Source organism: Electrona antarctica (genome assembly GCF_951216825.1).
Source record: "Electrona antarctica genome assembly, chromosome: 19".
NCBI lineage: Eukaryota > Metazoa > Chordata > Actinopteri > Myctophiformes > Myctophidae > Electrona > Electrona antarctica.
The window spans coordinates 18242907-18263887 of NC_136800.1; the positions used below are offsets into that span (position 1 = coordinate 18242907).

A 20981-nucleotide genomic window follows, 5' to 3' on the forward strand; every position below is an offset into this window, starting at 1 on the left:
TATAGCATCTTTCATGACATGAATTGCAGCTCAAAGTGATTTACAGAGCAAAGGCATAAAACAACATTACAATAATAGCAGTAATGCAATACAGTGCGGACATGAATAACTAAGGATTTTAAAAGTGTAGAAGTATGTCTTGAGCTGTGCTTTAAAATGTCTACAGAGACTGCCTGTCGAAGGTATAGTGGGAGTTTGTTCCACGCCGTCGGCCCGCAGAAGCAAAAAGCTGCTTCATTGTGTTTTTTAGTTGCCATTTTTTTAGGCACATCGAGTAGTCCAGAAGTGGAGGACCTGAAGGGGCGGTTTGGGATATATCTAGGCAGGCAGTCATGTAGGTAGGAAGGTGCGAGACCATTGAGAGCTTTATACACAAGTAAAATCCTAACCCTAACCCTCAATCCTAAAAACAACTGGGAGCCAATGCAGTGAAGCTAAAACTGAACTAATATGTTCTCTCATCTTAGTTTTAGTTAAAACTCTGGCTGCCGCATTTCATGGTTTACTTATGAAACAGAGCATGCCTGTTGTCCAACAGCTACAGATAAATATGTTAAAGAATAAAAAAAAAAAACATTATGAATCCCTCTGCTTGCAGCTATTACAATGTACTGTTTAGGCAGGTGAGGTGAGGAGGTCCAAGGGAGGTGGAGGGAGAAAGTCTGGCTGTGGTTCTGATTGGTCGTCAATATTGACGGCAGGTGGGGGAGGAGGGAACATGTCCTGACCGTTGGTATTCACTGTGAAGAGAACAGTATTATGATCAAATGATGACGTGAGTTTTCAGGAGGTTGTTCTTATTTCCCAGACATTTCTTCAACCAGGATTCGTTGCTTTTCTCACTTTTCTCCCCCCCCTCTCTCTGTCTCACTTCCCTTTCTTCCTTCTCTCTGACTACCTACCTATAGTCCCCATCCGCCCCCCCTCTACCTATAACCCTCCCCTTTTCTCTGTAAGAATGTAAAGTGTTTTATGACATTTCCAATAAAAGCTGCACTAGGCAGACATGAGGAATCTGAATAATAAAGAAATGTGAAAGGTGGTTACAGTGAGATTTCAAGATCCCTCCCATTTCTCAATTACATTTTTATACTATTGTCTGTGTAAAATCGCATCTTGATTCCTAACCTATATATTCTCTGTGATTTAGAGTTTAGGAACTATAAATTGTGCCGACACATACACACATTGGCTCTGCACTATATAAGTCGAGACATTTTCATTTCTTATTTTCCCAATTTTTTTACACTACATAGTAGATACTATGGCCCTCATTTATCAACCGTGCGTACGCCAAAATATGGGTGTACGCCGAAATTACCGCAATTTTCGGCATTTACGATTTGCGCCAACGTTTGAATTTGAACTTGAGCCAAGACAAAAACCACGTCTGGTCGGGAGCTGTCGTACGCTTTGTCCTCACCTGTTTTTCTGTCGTAGAACAGCGGAGCAGCATTGTTTGACCAGCTGAGAGGCTGTCACAGGCATCGAAACATATGTATTCACTTCTAAAATGTTTATATAAAACTGTATAGGTATGTATATGGGCTAAATGTAAAAAAGTAAAAAAAAGTAAAGGAATACATCAACGATGTGTCTTTGTGTCATATGAAATTAGTAGGAGATTTCCAACTTTACAAGCAAGCAATTAAAATCGCGCATTTAAAAACAATGTTGCAAGTTAGATGCGTAAGCCATTTAAACAGTGTTTTGCATGATGAGCGCATACATGCGAGGATTTGGCCTGTCTGTTCTGAAATATTTCCATGACGGGACGTTGGAGAGTATAGTGCAGTGCTGCAGCGCGGAGAGTCCCAACATGGGTAGCCTACTGTAGCCTAATCTACAGCAGGCCGATGTCTTTCTGGAGTTACAGTATGTGCAATCTCCTCCTCGTTTAATAAACGCGACGCGTCGCTTGAATGCCAAATGTGCCGTGCCAGCGCAAGTGGGAACGCATCGGAGATAGTATAGGCTAAGCCAGCCTGCAGCCTACCACCACCACCACCACTGTCCAGTGCCACATAAGGCTACGGTTTTGGCTGCAATATTGATATAATTGACAGTTGACAGCGAGGCAATTTAAATAGACTGAACGTGCAAACTGCATGGTCAATTGGTCACGGTGTCACGGACGGACCACAGTGATAGAGAGACAGACAGGACAGGAGATGCACCTTGCAAAACAGCAGCGTGTGTGCGCGCATATTTGTTATATAATTCATGGTTCACAGGTTCAGGTTTTCGTTCACTAATATATCTTGTTGTATATTAAATTAATAAAGACTTTAATAATTGAATATAGGCCTACAACTATAACAACACAGTGACAGTTGCTTGCAAATTGCGATATGTGCGTGCGTGCGTGCGGGGGGGTGAGGCGGGCAGCAAGGGAAGCGAAGCGAGAGGAGAAACAGACAGGGTAGTCCTACAGCTTTATTTAATTCATGCAGGTTTATTTATTTAAGATACAAGTTGCGTGTGCGTGCGTGCGTGCGTCTGTGTATGGGAGGGGGGCAGGGGCAGCAAGGCAACTTAGGCAAGCGAGTGAAACTTTTTTTCTTCCTGTAACCATGGTTTCCAGGTCGTATTGCAGTTGTTCATGTCGCAAAAACGAGGGCGAGGCTTGATTTCATAGGGCGTGCCAGAGTGATTTCAGCCGTCACATTTATCACTGCTAGGAATGAAATTAGGAAGGAACAGCTGTCTGCGATCACTTTGTAAATGCCGACCCGACGTGGGTGTACTACGAATCCTACACTCGAATTTGGGGCAGAATTTACACTCAATTGATAAATGAGGGCCGTATACCTGTTCAATCACTCCTCCTTTCACTCAGAACTGAATTCTATAGGATTAACAGATTAGGAGAAATAGGCTACTCAACAAGAACAACTACATTTGTTCTAATGTCAGGGACACATCACAACACAACACTTCTCTCTCTTTCTGTGCGTATGTGTGGTGTGTGTGTGTGTGTGTGTGTGTGTGTGTGTGTGTGTGTGTGTGTGTGTGTGTGTGTGTGTGTGTCTCTCCTTGCAGAGCTGCCCTGATTCATTAGGGACTGAGGATCACTGTGTTCTTTTTGAAAGGCTGTCTGAGGGCCCTGGAGCTCAGTGAGCAGTGAACTGTTACTGCCAGATGAAATAAAGAATGAAATATTTTATTGAAAAATAAGTCAACTCTTAATAAGTTAACTCTCTCTGTACATCCTTCTTCTCCTGGGTGTGCTCGGTGTGGTTGTAGGCTTTACCTTTGCGGACTGTGGAAGGTGTGGTTTGCCTCGCCGCTGCCAGGCTGCTGAACGTGGAGAACACAGCTGAGGACCTCTTCACTGCAGTCTGGTAGTTCTTATACAGGCTGGAACCATACTATCACACAGACACGCGCACACACGCACGCACGCACGTGCGCACACACACACACACACACACACACACACACACACACACACACACACACACACACACACACACACACACACACACACACACACACACACACACACACACACACACACACACACAGTTATTTTGATGCCTGTGCTCAGTTGAGGTATGTGTTTATCATCAAATGAGATACAACTGAAGATTCTCGTTGACCCATGATTCCAAAGAAGCTATCCATCACTTGAGAGACATGACAGGTATTTTCTTTTAAATCTACTATATAATATTGCTGAAGTTATTAGCTACACCGAACTATAACACTATAGGCCTGTGAGTGGTCAGTGAGTGATGGGGATTTATTTAAGGATAGGGTTTAATACTAATTCTAATCTACTTCAATGGTTCATGGTTTGTGTGCGTGAAGATAATATTAGTAGCCTATACGTTTTCCTGTATGTTTCAGTGGTGTTTCTGACCTTGGCTATTCTGATGGAGTTCACCCACAAGGACAGTGTATGTTCGTCTTCACAACACAGGAACTTGATGTACTCAGACTCCTTCTGGATGCGGGGATGCTGGGAAAATAGCATAGGTCAAAGTGTCAGTAGTATGGTCAGTATGATGGTTAGTATGATGTCAGTATCATGGTCAGTGTCATGTCAGTATGATGTCAGTCATGGTCAGTATCATGGGCAGTATCATGTCAGTATCTTGATTAGTCATGGTCAGTGTCATGTCAGTATCATTGGTCACTGAAACAATAGCCTTGGAAACCCAGACATTTTTTATTTCTGAAACAATGGCTCAGAAGAATAAAAACAACAGCTCTTTTTCCAGGACTGTTCTATTGCAGTTCTTCAAAGTGCCAGCAGAGGGCAACACGCACATGGCAAAACAATAAATGCACTGTACTGCAGACAAACGATACAACCATGAAAAAGACTATAAGGCTCTATTTCCGTCCATGCTAAACCCCTTATCCCTAAACTACTTAGCTAGACTTTTTTTTTTTTAAATAGTTCAACTAACTAATCTAAGCGGTTGAAGATGGATGGATGGGTGGTATACTGCCATATAGCCTACTGGCAGTGTGCTCAAGTAATTATGGTGCTGAACCTGAACGTTCTAGCGATTTGCAAGGATTCTCTTCTGGATTTGCTAGCATCCTGACCTATACAAAGCCACACCGTTCACTGTAGAAACATCTGGTCAGTTTATTATACAAACAGGAACTGTTTAACAGTCAACTGTTGACTGTTAAACAGTTCAGTTAAAACAACAGGTCACTTTACTGTCTGTAGAAACAACAGGTCAGTTTACTGTAGGTGGGCAAAGATGACAGTAGCGTCAACTTCTCCTACCGTCTCTCACTTCCCCAACCTGTGACCTCAACACTTTTGGACTGCGCTCATGTATGCTCTTGAGTGTTCATTTAACAGAGAGAGAGAGACATGCATTGTCATGCATCTTTCTGTGGCAACTCAAGGGTTTGATGTAAAAGGCGACTCTGAGGTTCAGCTTCATGCTCGCACCTGATTCTATATAAATGCACGTTGTGGTTGCCACAGGGGGAGGGTTGTGACAAACACGCAAGCAGTTGATGTCGGTTCATGACCTTGGGTGGCCTTTCCACTGAAAACCACAAACGTCACAAGGGGCTGCGCCCCCCACTCCGACCAACCAGCAGACATCCCTCCACACCTGGTTCCATTCTCTGAGAGCTGAGGCCTGGCTGGGGGGAATACCATGTCTTCACTGGTTCGTTAGAAACCGCCCACCAGAAGACATCGTAAGGTTTGTGGAGGCCGAGAATGTGAATCTCAAAACACTCACTCAAAAACTTGATTGTGCAGGCTCATCATTACAGTTAAAAAGGATAGAGAAAAGAGAGGAGCATATAAGTGCATAATATGACTAATGTGAGTGCATAATAAATAAAAGGTCATACTGACTGTGTGTACAAATGTAACAGGGAAACCACTGCTAATGTCTTTTGACCACCACACTGTTGACATTGACCATGTCATTGTTATTATATGGATTTACCTTCAGTATGAAGCAGAAGTCAGTGGGAGCTTTGTACTTTTGTCTGTAGTCATTGGTGGTGTAGATGTTGACATTGTCAAAGTGGATAAAGCAGGAGAGATCACTGGAAGACTGCCAGGCAGAGAAGACAAACACACAAACAGACATCATCATCACATGATACTAGCACCTCCTGACTCTTTCCTTCCTGTCATTCCAGATCTCACTGTAAACAGCCGTTGGCTGTTTTTGGTTATTATGTTTGATTAGTAGTGATAAATATATATAGAGCTAATGCTATATATATTTATTAGTAGGCTTGCTTAGCTGTACAGGTTATAGGAGGAGCGCCTATTATTGCCTGGTAGTTTGATGCTATCAATACGCTATCAATAGCATAATCAGCCCCATTCTGTCACTCATTACCTCTGCAAAATATCACACTAAATCTTTTCAATACATTCTGTTGAGGCGAGGTCTTTCTGTGAGATGCACATCTCCCGTGGTCTGACTCTGCAGACTGTCCATACACACTGTCCATACCTTGCTCTTTCCTTTGGGCACACAGTAGATCCCTGAGGCTCTGAGCAGGAAGTAACGTCGCTTCCAGGCCTTCTTCCCATCCTCCTTTAGATACAGAAGGCCCTCCAGGTCAGGTACCTTCACAGAATGACCCTCAAAGTTCTCCTGAGAGATCAGGGAGGCAGGGTCAATCACGATCAATCACTGATACACATCAATCAGTATATTGATTGACGTTTCATTACCAACTCCATATGTTGTGGCATTTATGTGCTGTATTGATCACTGACCTGCAGTAGAAGTTCTTTCTCTCGATTTTTGATCTCACTTAGACACTTGTCTTTCTTCCACATGTAATATATCTATAAGGTTAAAAGATTGATTAATGACTGGGCCACATACTTGATTTTTAAACCTTTTTAATTTCAAGGACCCTATGTATAATTATAAGGTCATTGAAATTACATTCTGCATCTAGGGTTGGATTGGGGGTAAATCTCTGCGACATACTATAGCTGTATAGCATCATGTCCAGGGGGTGTACATCAGGCTGCCTCACGCTACAGTAACAGGAGATAGGCTCCTGCCCTGGGCCTCATGGCTCGGCAAGGCTTACTTACTTACTTATGCATATAGGCCACGGACCCCTACAGTATCATAAAGTTGTTATCTCTGGGACTCCAATCTACACTGTAAAACTCTCAGTGCTAATTTAACTGTGAGTGTATAAATGGAACTATCAATCATTTAGCTGGGGACCCCATGGAAACACCTCAAGGAGCCCTGGGGGTCCCTGGACCCGTTGACCACAAGTTGTAATTCAAACTGAATTTCTACTCACCTGAGGTTCTTTGAAGATGACATATTTTTGGGGTCTCGACACAAAACACATTTGGTTTTGTGTGTCACGCGGCCATGCAGACAGAGGTTCCACTAAATGTTCATGGTCCTCAAAGCCCCTCTCTGAACACAATAGAGATGAGAGGAACAATGGCTATATTTGTTAATGATATTATAACAGTGGTTCTTAAACTGTTTAATGTCAAGGACCCCCAAATTGATATGCATTTGGCCACAGACTCGGAGAGCAATTTGAAGGAGAGTTGCGTCATCCGTTCACTTCATCAGACCATGTCTTCTACACATACACCTATTGGCGAATAGTGACAATGCCCTGACCCGGACGTTTACACAATACACCATGGTGGGCATTTGTCACTACTTTGAGTTACATGAACCACGTGACCTTCAATGACTGCAGACTCTCATCTGAAACTGTTTTGTGCCAGTTGTTAAAAGGTTTCCCAAAAAATATTCAAAATTTGTCAAATCTTTTCACGATTTTTGACAATAGCAGATCTACAAGCTCACAATTCCGCCACATCACGCCGCCACATCACAACACCGTGTGAGCTAGAGCTGAGAAATGAGACTCGTGCAAAGCGGTGTGGTGCTGTGACAACAACAGAAAACACTTAAAGGACCACCATACTGGTGGTCTGCCATGTTTATCTTAGTGACTATGACTCACGGTATGTTTGACATTCCTGCCCAGCCTTTTTCAAAGCATACCGTGGTCTGTTTAATTGTTGAGGAAGCCATTTTGATTTAGTTCATTTCAATACAGTTTCTAAATAAACGTAGAGAATTGAAACGGGCTTGAGATGCAGTAGGTAAAATATGACGCATGATTATATTTGTCAAAATTATGTTATTGTTGCGTTTTAACGTTTTCTCAATAACTTTGACACGATTCCTTTTTTCCCCCTAAAGATTTTTTGTCTGCCTTTATTTATAGTATCAAGTGAAGATTGACAGGAAAGAGGGAGAGAGAGAAGGGGAGAGACACGCAGCTACGGTCGTCATGGAGGGAGAGAGAGAAGGGGAGAGACACGCAGCTACGGTCGTCATGGAGGGAGAGAGAGAAGGGGAGAGACACGCAGCTAAGGTCGTCATGGAGGGAGAGAGAGAAGGGGAGAGACACGCAGCTACGGTCGTCATGGAGGGAGAGAGAGAAGGGGAGAGACACGCAGCTACGGTCGTCATGAATGGGACTCGAACACGTGACGCGCTGTCAGGCCATAGCCTATATGTGGCATGCACCTCGACCGCTACTGTTACATAAGGGCCCACTTTGACATGGCTTGGGCATTGTTAGGAATAGGATTAGGATCCATTGATCCATTGTTCCAAATGGACATGCCCCGAGGGACTAGACTCTAGTCTAAGCACCTATTTATTGACCCTGTCATTCTGATTGCTGTGTTAACAATTTGTGAGGCTTAGTGTTTGCAGCTGGAAAAAGGTGTGGTGTTTTAGTTTAGGAGCCAATCATATTGAGAGCATGTGTTTGCTGAATGAACATATAATGCAATGAATTACACAGTATTTATTCGGCCACTTTTTCCCACAAAAAAGGTGTTTACGGTTACGCAAAATGTGTATGTGTGTTTTGGGAAATGACGTGTTGACCAGTTTACGGTTTACGTTTCTCAATTGCTTGAACACAATTCCTATGTTGTTCGGATCCGACTAACAATATACAGCATGCATATATACTGTATATGCATGCTGTATATATATATATATATACTGTATATATATATATGCTGATGCTGAGCTGTTGTGTATTTGAATTGTATTGAATCTTTGGACTCTTGGATTGATCTGAAAAGTCTAGCTGAAATGTGTCCCTGGAGAAAAGATTGATGTGCGGAATTCATTCATGTCCATGACTTATGAACAACACAATGCCAACACTGAATCAATTATTACGCTAAGTTTGACTTCGGAAACAAAGGCAAAGTGTACTGTATAACAGGACAATGGTCTGTTTGTGTACGATACAGGACCAGTGCAGAATAGACAATGATCTCCATTGATGCCGGTATGGTCCTTTAAACTGACCCAAGATGAATGACAAGCTGCTACTGTAAAAGGACTTACAGGACTCATGTTAGTACAAGAGGATATTGCAGAAGATACATGCACAACAAACTACGGTAGGTTTGCTGTGTGGTACAGGGGAACAAGATGACATTGTGAAATAAGGGTAACAGTCATGGGTACACCCGATTTGTCAAGATGCATTGCAGGATACTGTACATAGATAAGGAGTTAGATTGTGGTAGACTGTGTGTTGCACATTACACAAATGCTCACTCGAAAAGCTTTCTGTAGTCAACATAAGGTGCAGGATCCCAATGAAATATACAAAACTTAGTAATATGGACCGAACTCAAGATGATTACATTCTTTCAGTATAGATTTCATATTTTCTAAATGATGTGCAAAAACAGTAAACAGTCACACACCCTCCCTTGGACTGAGTCAAATCAACTGGACTCAGAGCTGTGACTACACACCTGAGCTAATCGATAAACAGGATGAATCAGCCATCCCCACACATATTCAGAAAGAGAGACAGAGCATCTGTTATGTCATGTATCATCTTCTTTCCATGTGGCTAACTATGCTACAGTTAGAACCCCCATAATTCTGCACATTGCACTGTGTTGCTGTTATCTTTATACAGTATTTTATTTTATTTTATACAGTACAGTAACCTACTATTCTTACTATTCTTATTATCATGTCATGTGTAATATTGCTGATCTGTCTTGTGGACCAGGTCACACCAACATTTCGCTGCTTGTACCTGTATTGAGTGAGTGACAATTACACCCATCTTGACTCTAAGGAATAATAACTATAACATATAAAATACTATAATAATAGTGTGTTGTTTTGAAATTAACGGCTGTTTGTGAGCCTGTCACAGATAAACATGTCTCTGAGTCTGACAGACATTTGTGTGCTTTACTGAGGCTTTACCAGTCTGCAGCTCAGGGTTGGTCTCACAAAGGCTCCAGTCTACACTGCTGTCACAGTGTGTCTTCTCAAACAGGTTGTCCAGAACGTCCCTAACTGTCTGTCTCTCGTCCACCATCAAATTTTTTGAGCTGCCGTCACTCATCCACACCTTCACTATTAGCTGCGGAGGGGAAACACAGCACAGATTGGTGATTTCATTAACCACCTACCACAGATTGGTTCATTAACCACCTACTGTACCTACTGCATATACTTTGTGGTACGCAGAATAGCAGAAATAGCCATTTTTAAGCTCATCACATTGTGAGCTTGCCTTGTGCAGTAGATTGTCTATTTCTGCTATTTCCATAATGACATGCATGACATGAAAGTACCGTAGGTGATAGATATGGAATCGTAATAGATTTGTGTAAGAGCTCGTAAACCTTTTACAGTATATTCTCTCTCATCCTGGAACCAGGCTTAGAGTGGTCTTCTTACATAGCTACTGAATGAATTTGATGGATACAAGATTGAAGAAAGAAAAACTATCATGAGACTTAAAAGAATAATGGAAACGACATGACATACCTTTTTTACTTTAGCCTCTTTGAGCTTCTCCAGCGCTAATTTGACTTTGTCTGCTTTGACTTGCGGTTCACTCTGAAAACATTATATAAACATATAATCAACTTCAATCTCTTCTCATTAAATGAGGAAGTTCCACACGCTCCACACGTCCCAAACTCTTCTCCCTTCTGGCTCCCAAACTATGGAATGCACTTCCCATTGCAATCAGAACTGCAGACTCACTCCCAATCTTTCGCCGTAGTCTGAAAACCCACATCTTCAGACTCCATCTTAGCCCGTAGCACTTGCCCTAGCCTCAACGACCTTACAGGCATATGCAAAGGCTCAACTTACGTAATTTAGATAGCGTTTTATGTAGACATAGCACTCTATACGGTATACGCATAGTTTTGTTATATAGATATTCCACTTAGGCTAGCTTACGTATGATTCTTCATGACTATTTTTTATGTATTTGATGTATTACCATGTTTTGTTCTTTCCTACTGAAAATCGCTCTGGATTGAGAGTGTCTGTTAAATGCCTAAATTGTATATTGGAAATTGAAGTCATTTTTGATGGCTGCTGACAACTAGAAAGTTACCGTTTGCAGAGGGCGGGGGGCCTCCAGTGGTGTGGGCCCCTGGTCCATGGTAGATTGTACAAGGTCATTGTACACGGTCCGACTTGTGAACAGAGCCTGTTGTTTTGTTTCCAGGTCGGCCATTAGTGCGTCCAGGTCATTGTCCTCCAATTCATTAAGAGACTCTAAAAATGTCCACACAGTCAAACAATTAAATAATCACACAATTATACTCCGTTACATTAACTGGAGTATTAACATATTGTGTACTTAAAATCCTTTTCCAAGTCCAAGAATGCTCAAGGATAATACATTTAAATGTCTCGTTTGCTTTTGAATATTGAGATTTATTCCTTCTTGTATTTCATAATTTTACTCATTCCACATTGCAAAAACATCTGTGCTCACCATTCATGTCTTTAAAGCCGATGGAGTAGTTTCGTTGGAGAGGTGCGTGTATTGTGGGCTCCATTTCATCTCCTATACTCTGTAAAGAAGAGAGTTCATGTGCAGTCAGTGGTGGTTACTAATTTGAAAATAGTGTTTTTTTATGTGTAATACCTGATTTGACCTGCCAAAAGACATGGGCTCAGGTTTTCAAAACAGATTCAAATCATTTGGATTTGGTTTTAATGTTGTTAAAAATGTAGAGGTAAAAACCCAGCGTGGTTAATTGTCTACTCGACACCAACTTATATTTTGGATTGCTCACTACAAAGAATCTCAATACATTCATTTGCAGGGATATTGTCCATACTTGAAATTAATTTTACTAAAGTATTTCACAAAAAAAATGACTTTTCCTGGTCAAGCGGTCAAGCCCCGGTTTATTATAAAACAATGTGTCCAACAGATGACAAAATAGAGGCCTGGTCAAAGATTCCAGTCTGGATTCAGTCATCTTAATCTTGTGGGATCTGGTTCAGAATGAACCTTCCATGTGCTTCAGCATGTGGTCATCAATGGTCAGGCCGTTGAGAGAGTAGTTCCTGGGAACGATCATTAGTTATTGTCTTAAATGGAGTGACAATATGCCATCAATGTTTGTTCTTTCTGTGACAACTCAGGACATTGAGTGTGACTTTTACTGAACTGTGATAGTGTTCTCACAGTGTAGTATGGAAACTGCTCTGAACTGTGATAGTGTTCTCACAGTGTAGTATGGAAACTGTTCTGAACTGTGATAGTGTTCTCACAGTGTAGTATGGAAACTGCTCATGACAGAAAGGAGATTAATAAGGTAATAAGGGCAGCATCAAAAATAATTGGTCAGGATCTTAGCTGTATGATATTTTTGGATGGGTCTGAAAATAGATGTATCAGCTATTTTCAGCGAAGGGATTTAGTGTAGAGGCAGCAGGGCAAGGATAGATCCTTAATTGGGTCAATGAACTATATGGTTTAAAGTGTTTAATAGTCCTGGAAACAGGGCTCTGTTATATCTACAAGGGTTTGGATAATACAGAAAGGAAGCCATATGTGTCCTTGGAAGTCTCAGGATATCAAATATTCTGGAATGTTTGCTGTATGTTTTTCATTAAAAAAAAATTCATTTGCGGAGAAACACCAAACATGTTCTGTTTAGTGATGGGAGATTAATCAGCAAACACATCGGTATCGGCCGATTTGAGTTGTTTTTAGATTAATCGGCATCGGTTCGATTAATCAATCAAACCGATTAATTTATCGGTCTGATTAATCGGTCTGTCTTTACAGATAAACAAGCCCAAAGTAACAACTTGAACAGATCTACAAGCTCACAATAATAAATATAAAGGTATTACGTTAAATCTGACTTGCCTAAGCCTGCAGTGCAGATGCCCTAGTGTATTTTTCAAAATGGACAAAATTATTATAATTTTTCAATACAGAATCGACATCGGTAATATCGGTTATCGGCCATAACAGCAATTAATTATATCGGATATCGATATCGGCCAAAATGTCTCATGGGCACATCCCTAGTTCTGTTCCATATCTGTTTTCAAACTGTATCTGTTACACAGAACATGCTGCTAACAGAGGCTGGACTTATCCTATCCTCTCCTCTCATGCTCAATTGGTTTAGCACTTTAAGAAAGAATAGAGAGAGGGAGTCATTGACCCAGACTTCTAGATAATAGTGATGGTTAAAGCTGCAATCAATACGATTTATGTCCTTCAAACCAACCCAAAATGTCTACCACTGAGCTAAGAGGGTCACATATTATATTTTGAGCTGCAGCCTTCAGACAATATTATCAACCTGTAGTAGTAGTAGTAGTGGTGACGTGGTCCAAAATGACTGCGGGTCGAATTCTCCCAATAGAAGAGTGGGGAGACCACCTTCAAATACTGCAGGCGTGCTAGTTATAATTTGTCAAAACAATGTTTTATTCACTAAAACAAAATTCTGAATTGAATGTCTCTAGTTGCAAAATGCAAATGTCAAGAGTTCAATCGTAGACTTAAACAATCTAGACATTACTGGGCAGGCTGTACACTGACTCTATAGAATGTCTCCTGGCATGCATCTGAAATTCGCTGACTTTGCATGGAAACATGTGTGATACCCTATGCTTAAATGACACATCCTTAACCTTTAAGTCTTGGGATAGAAATTTGTTGTGGAGTGTGTGGTGCATTATGCTTGCCTTGCGGCAGTGCAAGACTAGACAGGCCCATTCAAGGCTTTAATGCAGTTATTTCAAATACCCTACTGCCACAGACTGAGAAAGAATTCTTTCTTTAATCTAAATGTTTTTCATCAAAAATGTGGGTAAGGCTGCTGAGTGGTGTCACCAAGATGGGTTTTCTTTCCAAGAGGAAGGATCCCAGATGGCCATTAAGTCTGGTTAAAGTGACATAAAGCCATTCATGCTAGCTGATCCTATCCCCGGGGCTGTGCTCATTTAAAATCTTGAAAAAGAATTTAAATTCATACCAATCATACGGCACACAATCTAGGGCTGTATCATTAGAAGTGTCTAAAGTTTATTTTGGCAAACTGCCGCAGGATGATGAGGAGCCTACAAACGCTTGAGGAAAATCCACTTACAGCCTCAAAATCAGCAGCATTTGTACAACGTGAGGATGGGGTGGCTTCACTTCTCATTATTGTCTCAAAGCTTTCTGAACTACAGCAGTTCATCTCAAACAAAAGGACTACTGTATCTCATCATCATGTCCTCAGAGGACCACTCGTTGCATCTGATCCATTCCTTGCGACCTCTTTGCTTGCTTGTTTTCCCACTCAAGAGCCATTTGCTATGGGAACGTGTGATGAAAAGGCAGGAATCTAAGATCATCTGGATGCATTTTGAGGGAGAATGTGACGAATTGAGCAAAGATGTTTGATATTAAACTCTTGTTTGGATTGTCCACTTCCAGATGAAGATTACTGGCGCATCCTGGGGTATGCGTAATATTCTTTTCAAGTACCCGGAACCTCCACCCCAAACACCAACACTTACCAAAATACTTTAAGTTTAAGAAATAAAAGTCCATCTGACAACAAGGTGACAGTATTTTTGCTTTCGTCTCATCTCTACATGGTAGAAGAAAGAAAGTTGTGACAGGATGTTGAAACAAGGCAAATTACTTTGCTCTGTCACTGCAAGACAAAGACACTTAATTGTCAAAATTGTTGAAACGTGTTGGAAAGAAACATATTCATACAGTATGACACCATCTGGACTGGACTACTGCTGTCATTGATCCAGTGGTGGTCCTCAGTGGACGTACACAGCAGCAGAGGACTGTGGTTGTGCTGGGCTGATTCCAGGTTAGAATATGCGTAACTGGGAGTGTGATGCAGAGTGTCAGTGGCTTGCACAGACATTTAGAGGGGCAGGTGCTCAAGTGAAAAAAGGGCACCTTGTGCAGCGCGTGGAACCGGCCGGTTGCCTTATTAGTGTGAGATTTATAGATTTTGGGGCCTAAATAATATATTAGAAGCTTTTCATCAAGAATTGATCAATGTCACCATGGTCCACATACTGTACAGTGTACACTGACTGTACAAAAAATATATAATAATAATAATTCAAAAGGGCACATTGCTGTCCAGAGGGAGTGTGGGGCCAGTCACACATATGGCCAGAACTGAACTGGGTTAATTTGTATCTCTGTCCCTATTTCTGTCCCCTCTAGATCAATCACAGCTTAGCTCATACTCATATTATATAAATGATGTTAAGCCTGGAACCAAGCCATCCAGGCTCCTGGTGAATCATGACCATAAAACATTTGATTCTGTGATATTTGAATATTTAATTTAAATATTAAATTTACATTTAATATAAATATTTTCTGAAATCTCTATGGGAAAAGAATATGACGTTTAGTTAGCCAGATAACCGCTAACTAATTTCACTAACTGTCTGAAAGCAGTTAGTTATATAGTTAGTTACCAGTCTTTTTTCTGAAGATCGACTGTTAAACACAATCCAACTCATAAACGATGACTCACCTGAGTGAGGAGATCCATCTCTCCCAGCAGGTCACTGAACATGGCATCTATGTCTTCCATCTGGAAACAGTAGAACAGGACAGGTATAGGGCAGGGGTCACTTAGTTCAGTTGTCTGTGTAGTGTGGAGACACATGTAGGACTACAGTAATAAACAGAACAGGTAGGGGTCACTCACTTAGTTGCCATTTTGTGTGTTGTGTGTTCACCTATCCTGGGTTCCAGCCTGATTCGCTGCGTTCTGTGGATTTGAGCGAATCACGCTGGGACCCAGGCTAGTGTTCACCAGTGGTGTACCAGTGGTACAATTTGGACTTGAGGTATTTTGTATACGGGACATGTAAAACATGTGACTACATCTTCCATCACTGGTGTTCACATTCTGGCTGGTGGACGTTTTACGCGAACATCACCAGCCTTGAACAAGCATGCAGGCTTGTAAAGAATTTCATCCCATAACAGTGGTTTCATGCATTGCAGTTGGAAATGCTGAGAAGACAAATGCTTCACAAAACAAAGGAAATTGTGAAAATGGTTTGTTGAAAGTCCTGCGTAGATGATTGCAAGACACAACACCACCATTGTGGTGGCAAACACACATGCACAAAAAAAATCACAGTACCTCCACGCACGCACGCACGCACGCACGCACGCACGCACGCACGCACGCACGCACGCACGCACGCACGCACGCACACACACACACACACACACATGCATGCGCACACACACAAACCAACCTGTGGTCCCTAATTTGCAATTTCTAAACTAGAGTGTTAGCTACATTCAGTCTAGAGTATGTTAAACCTTCACTACTGTCAATATAACAAAAGTCAGGGCCACACAATGCCCATTTGAAAAACAAACATTTTTCTACGCAGAAATGCATTTTTCTTTCTATTATTGCCGTCTAATCCACAATACACACTGGGCACACACTGGGAAAATACGGTTATTAACAATGCATGGTGCTTCACGTTTAAAAACAATAGACACATTAAAAAAGAGACAAAGCCTTTCAGCAGAGGCCCCTTTCCCCCCGGGGTTGAACGAGTTCAATATTGAACGTCCAATATTGAAAGTCCAATATTGAACTAAATCAGAGTGTTTCCACTGAAAATGGTTCAGAACCATAATAGTTGGTTCGGAACTGGAACCAAAAAATTGCCCCCGGTTCCGTGAAAGCACCAAGGTTCCAAGCTTCTAGAATGGAACCAGTTCTAGAATCCAAGTTATTTGGGTGGAAAACAACAAAGCCTGCACTTCCCAAATGCTTCCAGCCTGTGTGCTGCCATATACTGTATGAGTGTCACAATGTGAGAAAGAAATGTGCTAATCGTTTGATGCGACCGCCATGACTCTGCGTCAGTGTCAGTGTTACGTGATAGGCTCGAATTGATTCCATGCTCCTCTGGCTGTGAGTTGAGACAGACTCATGGACCCGAGTCATGGTGGACACTTGTGTGGCCTGGATTTATCCAAAACATCTTAGTATCCTCATGATAATCCCCATTGTCAGATGATGTACAGGAAGGGCCAAAGATGATCTTAGCGTTGAGAAATCTGACCCGAACAATATTTCAGCATTACTAATTCCTTACAGACTGCAGAAAGCCTAATGACCTTTTGCTTCTTGTCCTGTGCAATTTCCCAAACATATGGCCGTTAATCTGAAAACAAGCTCTCTCTTTATTATCATTTTCTTAATTACCGGTAATGATATTTTGTTTTTCATATGGTATTCATGCAGCCAAAATTCTGGGGAAATGCACCCTTGGCCTGCTCAGGTTAATGCCTGAACCCCTCCATATGGAGATGGCTTCATGCCAGCTTTATGGTGAAAAAAAAAAGTCAAAGAAAGAAAGAAACCTTTCGCATGTGGTGCAGTTTATAGACCAAGCTCTTGAGGAATGAGCTCCCTTGGGCCTGCCAACCCTTTGAGGCTGTTCATCGCGTTCGTATACTGTAAGGCTGTCTCGAATGTAAAGCATAACCACTTTTAGCCTGGCATCCCTATTTTGGGCATGTCATTCATTATAGGTAAGAAGTTTAGAACATTTTCAAATTGTTTTTTTTATCTACTCCTCACTAATCACTACTAATCACTAATCTTAATGCTCTTTATAAGAGGGCACCATTTCGTGCGTCTTATAGGTGTGCTGTGGACAGTTCACAAACCTAACCAATGACATCATCAGTCGGGATTCCAAGCCAATAGAAAGTTGGAAAGCAGCCTACCGGCATTTTCTTCCTGGAAAGTTAGCATGCTGAGTCTGAGATAGATGCCAGTGTTGTTGTATCAATACAAAATAATAAAACAAAGTTTGTTTACATTAAATCCTCAATTCTGGGTAAAAATAACTGAGAGAAGGCATGCTATGCCATTGTATATTGTCCTAAAGACATATATAAACATTTAAACTCTGAAGAGAAATTTGTCATTCTAAACTTTTTAACAGCATAGTGGCATCTGTTTGCTCATGTTTAAGTTTAAAGTCTAATTTATTATGCCTTAAGGCTGCCGTTTATGGGGTACTACTACTGCTAACACTTTTGTATGTGTATTGTTTAATGTGGTTATATGATATAAGTCAAACAGATGGCACATGTGCATAAATATACTCGACATATATACAGCAGGCATACACACATGCACTCACATACTGTACTTCCACTCAAAACACATGCACGCACACACACACACCTTATATATCTATGTTTATATACAGCAGTGCCATTCTGTGTTTATGCTGAACAGTAAACAGACTGTCCATTAAACTGTACCGAGGAGAAGAGGAGAGCATTTGCCATGGAGGGAGAGGAGAGAAGGTTCTGCCATGGAGGGAGAGGAAAGGTTCTCGTTGAGGGGGGATGAGAGAGGAGAATAATAGACTAGAGTTACTTGCACAAATACAAGTACATACATAATTGTATTTATATACTCTTATGTACTGCACACTCGATAAATCTTGATACTAAATGATCCTCGCTCTTATTCTGCACATTCCCCCATTGCTGCTAGTGAAACATACTTCTTACATGTACTAAGAAGTACCGGTATGTACTGCTTGTACCTTTATGAGTGATAATTAAACCCCCTCTTGATCTTGAGCGGGGAAGGGGAAAGGCGTCTCGTGGCATGGAGAGGAGAGGAGAGGGGAGGAGGTGGACAGTGGAGAAAGCTGTAGGAAAGTATCGTTTCCACATGAAAGTGAAAAGGCTGCATCCAAAATGCAGATTTGGCCACACCAAACTCCTGTCTCTCACATGCATTACAGTCGAAAACAACATCTTGTCTGCTATGCGTCAGATTGAAGTCGTGCAAACAACACATTTCAGATTGATCTTCACATAGGCTATTTTCTAGACCTGTTCCCCCCAGTTATTTATGTTCATGTTTACACAGTGTTATCCCTATCCATCAAAGCATCCTACAGCACGAAACCACATCCAAGGCACATTAATTTATGTTTTCCGTGCTATCAACAGCCATGTCATATTGCAGAGCTGCTGTCTACACTGTGGTCTGTCAGCAAGCCTCATAAGACAAACAACGAACCACCGAAAGAGACAGACAGGCAGACAGACAGACAGACATACCGGTAGATAAGCCAACAGCTAATTACAAGAAGCCATGCAGTGGGCTTTTATTCTATGGAGAGAGGAGAGATAAATGCTTGTTGACACTGACAGTAAATATGTGTTCACTTGTCTTGTGGTCAACAGCTTCCTCTGCTTTATTTTTTCTTAAGTAGCAGCAATGGCTGTTGTTTGAGGACATGTGTGTAGTACTAAATAAAGCTGACTTTAATGATTCATGTATTTAAAAATAACTGGGCTGAGTTTAGTGAAATCAAGTGGCATTTGGCATGACATAAAACAAATAAACATACACCATATTGTAGCAAGGGTATCTGTCAAATACAGTAGGCCTATATGATGGTTAATAGAATTTTGTATTTCGTTTAGCCCTGTACAACGCGTCTAGATATTACTAAAGCTGTGGTAAACAGTTAGGTATCTCTAGCAACTTCTACAATCTAGCAATACAACACACAGAGAGGTTTGGCATCCTTTTAAAGCCAGTCACGAATACTAAGCACTTCTAAATTCAACTGAAAACCCTCTGTGGCCTTACCTTGTCCATGGTTGCTGTTAATTGACTGCCTTAACGTGAGGGTAGAGTGAATGTATAGGTGCCAATGACAAGCCCTTATAGAGGCAACCTTTCACATGGGACTTAGGTCGTGCTGGAAGTGGTGATCGATGAATAATGAGCTGTGTCACCCCAGACGAGCAGTGCATCACGTTAAATGAGGAAGTAGGTTCAACTACCATGCTTACTGTAGATCTTGCATCTCTCTCTGTCAACTTCCTTCCTTCCTCGCATCCACTTATCTCCTCCCCCTACACCTGTATCAACTCCTTCCATTTCTTTAATGCTCCTTGTTCTCACCCTGCTTCAATAAATCTTCTTCACAGAGCGACTGATTGCAGGGGCAGGTCAAAGTCAACATTCTGATGAGTAGCTGTACACGTGGAAATATGTTTCAAGAAAGGAGATTATAAAGTAGATGCCGGGTGTGATTATTTTCTCTTCATTTTTTACATCAATAAACTCTGACTTGTGTGTGTGGTCCAATTTGCCCGAATGGAAAAGAAAGAAAAGGGAGGGGGCCTGAGACTGAGTACAGCTAGCCTTCCTTTGACCCTAGACTAGAGTAACAGATGCATATGTTTGCATGCATGTTTGTGTGTGTGCATTACAGTAGTAAGTTCCTTTATAGCGAGAAATGTGTCTCTCACGTAAAGGATAAGAAAGAAGCGGAAACATTTGAAGTGGTCAAATTTCTATAATAATGTGCTAAAGCTTTAATGGAAGCCACGTGGTGTGAGAGGGGAAAAAGAGCAGTAATGATAAAGTCCAATAAAGTGTATATTTGACAGGGCCGGGCTTACGGTTTTATCTCTTATTTTACAATACCTCAGCGTTGTGTTTTAAAGTGTTCTGTACCCACCCTCTAATTCTGAACCCCAGATAGGATCAAAGATGCCACCCATAGGAAAAAAAAAGACATTCGAGTGCTTAATTTTGACTTTGGCTCATTAAAACCCCACATGTCTGAACCTGTCATTTGACAAGGCAAGACAAGTTTATTTTATAAAGTTCCTTTCTTCAACACGGCACAATTCAAAGTGCTTTGCAGAAAACATTAAGAGCATTAACACATTATAAAAAGGACATTTGAATACAATAGTTCTTAAAAGGTTAAGAGAATAGAAAATAAGATTAAGCCTGAGCTCTAATAGCCTACAAAAAATAAATAAAGAAAGAAAGAAAGAAAGAAAGAAAGAAAGAAAGAAAGAAAGAAAGGAAGGTCAAATGACTGGCAATGGCTTATTGCTTTGCTCTTTGCCATTTGCCATGAATAAGGGCCAGATCTGGTCACATCCAGAAACCTGTATCAGGTTTCTAACAGTCCAGATCCCGCAATTCTTCCCTCACCCCCTGGGGGCCAATGTGTATTAAATGGCCTGCCACTTTCAAGAAGACTGAGCATAAAAATAACACAGATCAAAATATTCCAAATATCTACCACATGCACAGCATCAGTTGAAAGTGGAGTGAC

At 41.3% G+C, this 20981-nt stretch overlaps 1 protein-coding gene across 1 annotated transcript; it reads right to left on the reverse strand.

Annotated features, from left to right (window-relative positions):
• Window positions 1–34: 34 nt before the first annotated feature.
• On the reverse strand, window positions 35–19612 carry LOC306943303 (amyloid beta A4 precursor protein-binding family B member 1-interacting protein-like). The gene is made up of 13 exons (XM_079529543.1): window positions 19490–19612; window positions 15353–15412; window positions 11311–11389; window positions 10924–11087; window positions 10341–10412; window positions 9771–9930; window positions 6778–6899; window positions 6227–6298; window positions 5958–6101; window positions 5436–5546; window positions 3866–3964; window positions 3254–3371; window positions 35–740 (listed from the first exon to the last, which is right to left on the reverse strand). The coding sequence occupies exons 1-13, from the start codon at window positions 19496–19498 to the stop codon at window positions 616–618; spliced, it is 1335 nt and encodes a 444-aa protein (XP_079385669.1). The 5' UTR covers window positions 19499–19612; the 3' UTR covers window positions 35–615.
• Window positions 19613–20981: the final 1369 nt, after the last annotated feature.

What these genes read in the sequence shown, in the direction of transcription:
- LOC306943303 (XM_079529543.1), bottom strand. An exon ending in TCATCTTCAAAGAACCTCAG is followed by an intron (nt 6,299 to 6,777) that starts GTGAGTAGAAAT and finishes TTAACCTTATAG; the next exon opens with ATATATTACATGTGGAAGAA. An exon ending in ACCTTCCACAGTCCGCAAAG is followed by an intron (nt 741 to 3,253) that starts GTAAAGCCTACA and finishes TTCTCTTCACAG; the next exon opens with TGAATACCAACGGTCAGGAC.